Source organism: Bison bison, unplaced genomic scaffold, assembly GCF_000754665.1.
Source record: "Bison bison bison isolate TAMUID 2011002044 unplaced genomic scaffold, Bison_UMD1.0 scf7180017864289, whole genome shotgun sequence".
NCBI classification, from domain to species: Eukaryota; Metazoa; Chordata; class Mammalia; order Artiodactyla; family Bovidae; genus Bison; species Bison bison.
Window position 1 is genome coordinate 38,957 of NW_011494861.1, and position 10,468 is coordinate 49,424.

The following is a 10,468-nucleotide window of genomic DNA, read 5'->3' on the forward strand; positions in this document are numbered from 1 at the left end:
AGTGGACAGCTGAGGTTAGGAGATTTCCACTCTAGTGGATCTCCAATTCCTTCTTATGTATACAGAAATATTGGCCTCTCTACTGCCTGTCATTTAGCCAAAGTGGACTGAAGATCCAAGAGTTAAGTGCATCCTTCATGAAAGCTCCCCCATCTGCCTGCAACCACTTCATTCTCTTGAAGCCTAGGGAACGCTGGGCGAATGAACCCATGTGAGGCTGGTTTCAGGGTTCTCTCTTATCAGCCGCACATTCATTCTGAGTTTCCCTTAAGCCTGGATTTTTTTCAGGTCTGCCTCACAAAGGACGAAACCTACGTGTGCACACGTACTCACACATAATTACATGCCCTTCCCTAAGCAAAAATGTTTATTTTCTGATTTTACAGCACAATGTGATAAGATGCTTCTCATGAATTTATTAACCCTGAGGATATATTTTCAACTACCAGCATAAGAGCTAGACTCAATGAATGTAGATTATATTAAGTTCTCAATAGACATTGTTCTTGCCCATAGTTTTCATCCAAGAACCACAGTCTTGGAGGTAGGACTTCAGGGAGTGCTTTTAGAGCTGAGGCTTGATAGATTGGTAGTTGATTCCAGTCGTGACCCTTCTGAGCTGAGCTTTGCTCTTGTGTATGCTTTCTGAGGTTAAAAAAAAGGTGCCTAGGAACAGAGAGACCTGGGTTTAGATCCTAGCCTTGCTAGACAGGTTTAGCTATCTTGTTGAAACTCTCTGGGTCTCTATGTTCCCACCTTTAAAACCAGAGAAGCATTTTGCCCACTCCCACCCCTGACAGCCAGACACTCACTACCAGCAGCCTTCACTTTTGATCGACCCAGAAAAGCTGCTGACACTGCCCCAGCCCCCCCCTGGCTTATACAGCTTAGACGTGTCCCTACGTTGCATAGCCTGTGGACATGCTGCAAATACCAAATGGCTGAGTCATCCAGCAAACATCACTGCCAGTGACTGCCCAACTCATTTTGTTGATCACGACAGTAATCCCTGGTGTTCTTCTGGATTCAGCTAAATTTCATAGATCCTCAATAATTCCTAGTGAGAACTAAGTAAATGGAAAGAGCCTATCTCTATTAAGTGATGGGGTTTCTTCATCTTGACTCTGGCCTTGAGTCCAGAGTTCCATAACACTCACAAGCTCTTGTCCATGAACATAGGTACAGCTGCTAACCACCTGGCTTAAGCCTACCACCTGGCCTGGTCTACCACTCCACCGGGGCTAAGACGTGACACGAACTGTTAGGGTTAAGGAGATCTGGCTTCTGATCTTTAGTTCATCATGACCCTGTACCTCGGTTTCCTCTTCATTACAGTAATAACACTGAACTGGTTTGTGATCTTCTGACATCTCTTAGCTCTCATTCACCTGGACCACGGAGCTTTTCCAGAGAATTCAGGACACCAGCTCCCTTAGTCATTCCGTGACTTCCGATGAGAATATGCTATTTTAGACACTGATGTACTCTCCTTCACAATGAGTAGTCACAAAAATGAATAAACCAACCATCTGTAAATAAACTGATAACCAAAGAAAAGGTCAGGATGGTAAGAGTTTTATGCTATGCTATGCTATGCTATGCTAAGTCACTTCAGTCGTGTCCGACTCTGTGCGACCCCATAGATGGAGCCAGAGTTTTAAGGAGCCCTAAAATAAATTATTTCATAAAATGAAGGTTCCTTTTGAAATACAAGTGCATTTGCCCTACTGTTGGCTTTTGTAAGATCACATTTGTTTGTTTGAAGAGCAGAACCACACGTGTGTCCCTGAAAAGTCTTCTGAGGATTGTATCCTCTTTTCCCTTTAACTCATGTTACAATTCCAGTCGCACATTATCTTCATTTATAATTTAATTGGCAGTCTCTCTGAATATTTGAGTTTTGTTTCTTTTCTGGCCTCTTTGACCAAGATATGTAAAAGCTTAAGTGTGGTGGGGTAAGATGGTTCTGTTAGAGAAGGTTTTCATGTGAATCTTGAAGCTGTTTTATAAGGTTGAGAAGTCTTTGGTGACACCAGTTATTTTGAGTGTATTTTAAAAATAGAATCTAAGGAGCCCTCTCCTTCCTTCTTGCTCTGTTCTCCAGAGAACGTTCACTACAGACTGCCCATTCTGGGCCCCAGGACAGCTGTCTTCCACAGACTTCTGTCAGATGCCTACGAAACCCTGCAGGAGACACAACTCTCTTCCCTGCCCAGCAAAGAACCAGTGAGCAAAGCAGTGAGTCAGTGAGTGGTGGGCACTCATCACCTTCCAGATGCTGAGAGAGAAAGCCACCTCACCCAGTGAGTTTCTGACACTAGTGCCTTCACATCACTTCCTCTTAGTATGAACAAGATGACTCAATTTTGCCTTCCTAACCATTGTTAAAGTTCTAGCTCTTACCAGTATCTTCTCATTTCTCCTAAAGATAAAATAGTTTAATTGACATGATTATAAACATGTGATGATTAAAATGGAACATTTTGAGTGTCATTTATTTTTTTTTTGAGTGTCATTTATTTTATTTTGCTAAAGAGTTTCTATAATAGACAACAGTTTTCTGTTTCTAAGACATGGATTTTCTGTGAAAATCAATTCTTTCAGGACAGAAGGCCAGAGATGGTTCCAGGAGGTCAGCATAGTAAGAATAAAAGAGAGAAATGGTGGTCACCCTTCTGTCCTTATCTCAGTTAGTTAACTCAGATGACAAAGGTTGCTGTACTGCGGTAACTGGTAAGTGGTAGGTGAAGGTTGTGTGTTCATGTCACGTTAGCTCATAGCTACCCAGGGTTTCCCTGGTGGCTCAGATGGTAAAGAATGTGCCTGCAGTGTGGGAGACCACTGTTCAATCCCTGGGTCGGGAAGATCCCCTGGAAAAAGGAATGGCTACCCACTCCAGTATTCTTACCTGGAGAATTCCATGGACAGAGGAGCCTGGTAGGCTGAGTCCATGGAATCACAAAGAGCTGGACATAGGTGAGCGACTAACACTTTCATTTTTTTCACTTTTACTCTTGAGGACAGAAAAAGTATTTGTCTTGCCTTCCTCATGTAACCTCCATTAGTGTCTGGAATGTAACGGATGTTCTTCTCATCTGTGTTCAGTCAAATTCAAATCAAATGCTTCTATTCTGTATTTTGGTTACTTTGGTTTGAGGATGTATATCCAGCTCTGTCACAGTCTGTGTGTGTGAGACAAAGGAAAATTCTAGGCTTGTAATATTATATTTGTGGGCATATATGCTCCATGCCCAGCTTCAGGAAGGCTCATGTAAAAAAAGATCCCTTCCATTGCTTAGGAGGCAGTGGCCTTATGGAATCCCAAGATCCTGTCTAAATGGGCACTGGGCCAACCTGTGGGAATGAACCTCTGTGCTGTGTTTGAAGAATGTAATTCAGAAGTCTCTAACAGATAGCCTGGTGACCAAACTGACCTCATTTCTTGCGCATGCGTGCATGCACAGACACACAAACCCCCAAGCCGGAAAAGCTTTCTTGATTACCCTATATTCCTGGTAGGCTATGGATTCTTGGTTTCAGTTCATTTAGAGTTCAAGAATTCCAAAAATAGAATGCAATTCCTTTCAAATGAAGGCTGTGTGCATGAATTGTGATCCCATTTCAGATAGTTGTCGAAGGACAGATGAAAATGTTTCCTTATCTTTTTTCTTAGCAAATTAACATATCCAGTAAAAGGATCTGGGGCACACATTCCCATATGTTAGAGGAGGGTGCATGCCTGCAGCACAGTTATTTAGAGCTTTTGAGGTAATCTGAATATTATCTACTTAGATAGAATACTTCCTAAATCTCCTTAGGAAATCTTCACCTAGAATCCTTGGGTGTTCCCCAGATCTCATTGAAAAGAATAACATGGTGGTATTTTGTTAGCGTTCTAGCATGGTGACTGACAATGATGGTCTATGTTGTGGTTCTTACAATTTTTGATCTTAGGAACATTTTGCACTCCCAAATGTTGAATGGGTTATATTCATTGACCGTTACTGTGTTCTAAGTTAAGATGGAGAAATTTCAAATCACAACAGTACACAAGTAGACCTTCCAATTTCTGTCAGAGTGATAACATTGTCACATGTCAGGCAGCCTCTGGAAAACTCCACTGTACTGCTAAGAGACAAGAAAAGAAAGGCAAGTAACATCTCAGTGTCATTATGAAAACAATTTTGACCTCAAAGAAATCCCAAAAAAGGATTTCAGAGACTCCAAGGGTCCCAAGACCATGCTTTGAGAACTAGTAATGTACAGGGTGTATGTACCCTTGCATCTTCAGCCTTCTGGGAAAAGGAATGCTAAGGTGCTTTCACTCATCTACCTGAGAAGTCTGGTCCCTTGGGAGAGATTAGAGAGAAGGCAACAAAGTTTCAAAGAGAAGAGAAGGTTTGCAAAGTTTGGAGATATTAACTTTTTGAACATCCTTTACCTCTATTTGAACATCTTTTAACTCTCTTTCCTCACATCATCTGTTTACCAACCTTAACTTGGTTTCTCAAATAGTGTCCTGGTAAGAAGAGGATGGGTTGACCAGTTGGCATAAGAACTCAAGTTCCCTTTGAACTCTCATTTTTCTATATGAATGCTTGTTAGCTTATGTGCTTTTGGTTACTATGAAATCATTTCTCAGAATCTGAGGTCCAAGCCTTGACCCAAGGTGGCCTGAGCCCACTGGTGATGTCCCATCAGCAGCTTTGTTGAACAATTAGCCAGCTGGTGAGTTTCCTTCACACTTTACTCCTGCAACTATATCCTGTAATGGCACTGAGGGCAGATTGTCCTAGATTGGGAAGTCCAACCCTTGACTGCTTCTCCATACAACCTACCCAATGCAATGATTTCAATTTAAACTTACAAATAGATCTATATGGGTATTGCCTGTTTTTTTTCTACTGGTGATAATGTTTATAAGAAATTATCTTAAACATGCTTCTCTTTGTACCATTGGGGTTAAATGGTTGAGTCTACCATCTTCTTTGGTGCAATCTCTTCCTTACCTAATTGAATCCTTGGAGGTAATAATTTGGACTTGTCAGTTATTCTTTTATCTACTGCATGTTCCTAAGCTTCATCCACAAACCTCTCATAAATTGACCAGGATAATTTCTTCATGGTAAAAATCTAGTCATAATGTTATTCCTGATTCAAAGTCATGTACTGTTTGGATTAATTTTTTAACATGGATAATCTTGGCTAGATTTGTTTGTTTCAAGGCTAAAGCCTGATTTTTCTGTTTTAAAAATAAATGACTCTTGTTATAATAAAAATCCACAAACATGAGTCAGACTTACTGCTACTCTTTTATCTTCTTTCACCCCAACAGGGAACTTAAAAACCAATCAATCAGCATAGTTGTTGCCTTACTGCCAGAATTGGAGAGAAATGCTATATTTAGGAGAATCTGTACAAAAAATCAAGTATGTAACCCAAAGCCATTGTCGTCTCCATTCCCCAGTTTAACCTTGGGAAATCCCACAGGCCTTTACTGTCTTGTACCCTCCGCAGGGTCACTCGTCTTCTTCCTGGCCCCTGACTGTCAAAGTTAATGGGAGGCCAGTCAGGGGCCTGTTGGCTCCTGGGCCCTGCGATATTAACACTGGAGCTGCCCATCTTCCTAAAAATGCCCAAGAATCATGTAACTCCAAAGAGTAGATGTGAAACAGGGTTTGGCAGAATGGCCTTGTCTCCTCTAAGGAAGCCCTGTTGGAGTATCCTGCATGGGTGTAGTTCCTAGGTTGGGAGAGTCTGAGGATGAGGACGACCATGCCCAATAGAATACAGAAAATTTCCCAGAAGAGGAGGAAGCACAGACTTGTTTCTGTTAGTCAATCTATGAACTACAGTCTTAAGAATCAAGATTAAATTAGAATGTCTAGAAATAGAAAAACTTAATCTCTAGAGAAAACGAGGACAGTCAATCCTGTTTCAGCCATGTCCCCCTCAAACCCACCTCAATTTAGCACCTTAGTAAGCACTGCCCCTGTTTCATATTTGTAATTCTTATCTCTCTAGAAAAATGTGTCACTTCATGAGGATGAGAACAATGTCTCACGCTCCCACCATATCGCCATGGGAACTACTCACATTCTAGCGATACTAAGAAGGAAGAAAAGTTCATTTCTCAATTGCTAAGCAGAATGAAAAAAACAGGAGGTGAGATCCTAATATTGGGGGCTCTGAGGATATGAAAGGTTTAGGTACTAGGACCCTGCCTTTGAGTGACTTATCATTTCAATTGGATAAATAACAAACATATACACAAACAAAGAGCATGTGCACAGGCCAGTATGGAAACAAGTGTGAGTTACTCTCTAACTGAACCCTGGTGATTGCAGCAATAGTGCTCTCCTAGCACCAACCGTCCAGCTCGCTGGGTAGGAGCAAAGACGCAATTGTGTGACTGTGTCAGGAAAGTTGGTCAGAGGAGAGCTAGCCATATCCACCCACGAAGGATGTTATCTTGCATTCTTTGCAGTCTTTGGCAAGACGTTTAACTAACTGCCTGGCCAGTGGAGTGCAGAATAGTAAAATTAGGCATTGACAAATGTTTGCAGTTTTGAGGAAGACTTGTTCCTAAACTTCTTGGGATTGGCCTCTGCTCAGTCCTGTGTCTCAGCGACCATCCTATGGGATGTCATATGGCTACAGTCAGGAAACCCGTACAACTCAGATTCTCACATGGAGAAAATTGTGTGAAGAACAAGATGTGTCTAAACAGCAAGAGAGATACTGGTTCCCATTAGTTGGCTCAGGAGTGGAACTGAATGGCTAGAGAACAGACATTAGCAAAAAAAAAAAAAAAAGAAAAGACATTAGCAAAAGAAGAGTTTTCATTTTTCTTTACTCTTTGAATTTTAAACCACAGGAATGGTTTCATTGACTCAAAAACAAAATAAGAGGAAATGAACAACAGCAAAAAACTCTGCAAAAGTGTTAATAAACCTATCAACATAATTAATTGTCTTCCTGACAAACAAGACACAGAGTCCTTGAATACCACAAAGTTCAGGCAAACATCCAGGTCAAAGATAAATTTTATCTCTGGCCTTTGGAAGTTTTGCTACTGAAATGCTAGTTCTGGCAAATAGTAACTGATGTCTCATGCTTATGGAGCATTTTAAGGTTTTCAAAGCACTTGTCACTTACTTTTCCTCTCTCTTTACATTCAAGTTCACCAGTGTTCTCCTTCCATTAAACAGGAGAGGTAATGTTCCACTTAGTGCTGTCCACTTAAGAAACACAGTCCTTGCCTGGGCACCTCTGCAGAACTGCTCATTCTGTTGTAACAAGTGCATTTGCTGCTTTTTTTTATGGCACTGCCTGCATGGGACTGGTCTCTTGCATAAAACTCTTGAAATATTTGATGAAATGACCATGTTCTCCTTAGTCTTATTATTTACTTGTTTGTTTACATTGATGTATATTTGATTCACACTACTTGGTTAGTTTCAGGTGTCCAGCAAAGTGATTCAGTTACATATACACTTTTCCAATTCTTTTCCATTATAGGTTATTACTGTGCTGGATAGTAGGACCTTGTTGGTCACCTTTGTGATGTAGTGTGTATCTTAATCCCATACTCCTAATTTATCCCCTCCCCTACCTTCCCTCTGGTAACCATAGGTTTGTTTTCTATGTCTATAAATCTGTTTCTGTTTTGAAAATAAGTTAATTTCTATCATTGTTTTAGATTCCACATATGAATGATATATTTGTCTTTGCCTGACATACTTCATTTAATACGATAATCTAGTTCCATCCATGTTGCTGCAAATGGTGCCCACTTCTCGTTCAACACAATATACCTAAGATTTCCTAGCAGTCAATCACCTCAACCTTGTTAGAGTTAAGTCCAAAGTAGCAGTTCCTCAGTGGAATTCTCTACCTTCTGAGGGATGAAACCGGCTGCAAACCAAGCCATGCCGAGCCCCATCTTGGGTTTACCTGGCTGAGGAATGCCACATGCTTGCTCCAGGCACAGGCCTCTGTTCTCTCAACCTGTTAGATGTTCAGGGTCATTAGCATGGGTGATGTCTTTGGAACGGGAAGCCAGGGTGGGGCCATAAGAAGCTGAGCTCTGGCATGAAACTTGCCTACCAGGATAGACAAGGCTAGGAAGGGGAATGGTAGAAGGTAGACTAGACCCAAGAGTGTGGCAAGGTCAGAGGATGAATCTTCCAGCAGTCAGCCTAGGTGTTCTGGTCTGCAGTCAGAGCCCAAAGTGGAGGAGAGCAGCAGTGACCAGGGAAGTGGAGGAGGATGTATGAAGGAGGAAGGGCTCACTTGTAAATACCAAGGGCAGGAGTTCATCATCTTGGAAGTCAGATTGTCTGTGGGAAAGCCCCGTCACAGAACCAGGTTCAAAGGGCTGCCCATGGAAGGGAGTCTGGCCAGAGCAAAACTAGAAGAAGCCCAAAGGATTCCCATAAGAGCATATCATGATCTATGGGGGAGGAGTAAGAAAGTGCGTGCAATATTTTAATATTTTGCATACATACACATTTAAAATATTCTTGTTGTGTTAAAATAGAACATAATGAAAGCAAGTATGAACAAAGTCATTTTAGCTGGTGAGGATGTACAGAAACTAGACTCTAGCTCAAAACTATTCTCTTTTGCATATTAGTGACTTTCAAGGGAGTTGTGAAGTTGTTATGTTAACTAAAAAAGAGGGCATCAGTTTCAGTATCGAGAAACTCTCGAAAAGTAGAAGAGAAATAGAGTCCAGTCTGGGGATAGGCTTTGTTGCCCACACAGGCAATAAGTTAGCCTAGGACTTTCTTCCATTTGTTTGGTTTGCTTTAATTATTTATTTATTATTTTTTATTTTATCTACTTTTTGGTGTAGCAGTAGTTTCTTCTCATATCCATTACAAGGCAGAAGTAAAGAAATATGTGTGGCAAAATAATCTTATTAATATTCAAGCTTGATCTTTAAAGTCTTGTTATTATAATTAAACCTTTAGGTCTAGGATCCAGTGGGAATCGACAATGCTGTTTTTTGAAGCCCTTTGTGAAGTTCTACCTTGTATTCTCTGACTTGGCTGAGAACCAAACAAAAGAAAAGAAACTTCTATTTCATCAGGGACCATTCAATTATAAGAAATGTAAAAATATTTTTTCTTACTCAGGAAAGAAAGATAATTTTATTCACTCAGTGGAATATTGTGTTTTAAAATCTTATTCCCAAGGTTTGAGAATCTGGTAGCTAGATATGGGCTGTCCCATGAGTTTTGGGGGGACCAGATGATCTTTGGTGACAGAGAAGAGTTGGGGTCACTCTTCAGTCTTTGAGTTCCATTCTGAAATGAAGATTCACCAGGACTATTCCTAGATTATTTAAATGTAATAGTATGTAAATTAAATGCCATTTTCAGCAGCAGGGATGAACCTAGAGATTTTCATCCTGAGTGAAGTAAGTCAGGGTAGAAGTATCATATGACATTCCTTATATGCAGAATCTAAAAAGAAATGATACAAATGAACTTATAAAGCAGAAAGAGACTCATAGACCTAGAGAACGAACTCACGGTCACCAGTCGCAGGGTAACGGTAGTTAGGGAGTTTGAGATAGACATGTCCACACTGCTAAATTTAAAATGGATAACAAACAGGGACCTACTGTATAGCTCAGGGAACGCTGCTCAGTACTATGCGGCAGCCTGGAGGGAAGAGGAGTTTGGAGGAGAATGGATACATGTATATGTATGGTTGAACCTGGCAGTATCACATCATTGTTAATCAGCTATACTCCAATACAAAATAAAAAGAAAAAATAATATATACATTATCATAAAATATTAATACTCATAAAAGTAAATGTGTACCATTTTGAGCATTTTATATTACTAAGACTTTACTGCTTAAAGAATTTTACATAAAATAAAATGGGAGTTTTTCCCCTTAGATTTAAAGAAAAAGGAAAAAGAGAGGAAGGGATGAAGAAATGGAAGAAGAAAAGAAATGAGGGGTTCTGGGCTTATAGAGATGGACAAAGGGCAGGAGAAATTTTTCCATTGATCTAAAACGTTTCTTTTTGATCTTGTTGGTGCTAGCAGCCATTACTGTTTATGAAGATAACACAAGTGAATGAGTTTGTAACCAGTTCATAGGTATGGTCATTTAAATTTTTTTGAATCCAATTTATTTAAGGTAAAAAAAAATAATCATCCATTTCTTCTACTCCCCATCACCCCTTGCCTCTTATAACCATCAATCTGTTCTCTGTATCTGTGAGCTTCGGTTTTGTTTTGTTTCAGATTTCACATTAAAAAAAATCATATGGTTTGTGTTTCTGATTTATTACACTTAGCATAATTCCCTTGTGGTCCATTTATGTTGTTGCAAATGGCAAGGTTTTGTTCTTTTTGTTGCTGAATAATGTTCCATTGTGTGTGTGTGTGTGTGTGTGTGTGTGACTTCTTTATCCACTCATCTATTGGTGGACATTTAGGTT

General features: G+C 40.2%; 1 protein-coding gene across 1 annotated transcript in view; it reads left to right on the forward strand.

Annotated features, from left to right (window-relative positions):
• The window catches only part of LOC104995816 (chromosome unknown open reading frame, human C1orf105), a 32,964-nt gene extending 30,484 nt beyond the window's left edge, over window positions 1-2,480 (forward strand). Inside the window, exon 7 of the mRNA XM_010849831.1 lies at window positions 2,105-2,480. Coding sequence (XP_010848133.1) covers window positions 2,105-2,250 — 146 coding nt within the window. The 3' untranslated portion in view covers window positions 2,251-2,480. The remainder of the gene's footprint in view (window positions 1-2,104) is intronic.
• Window positions 2,481-10,468: the final 7,988 nt, after the last annotated feature.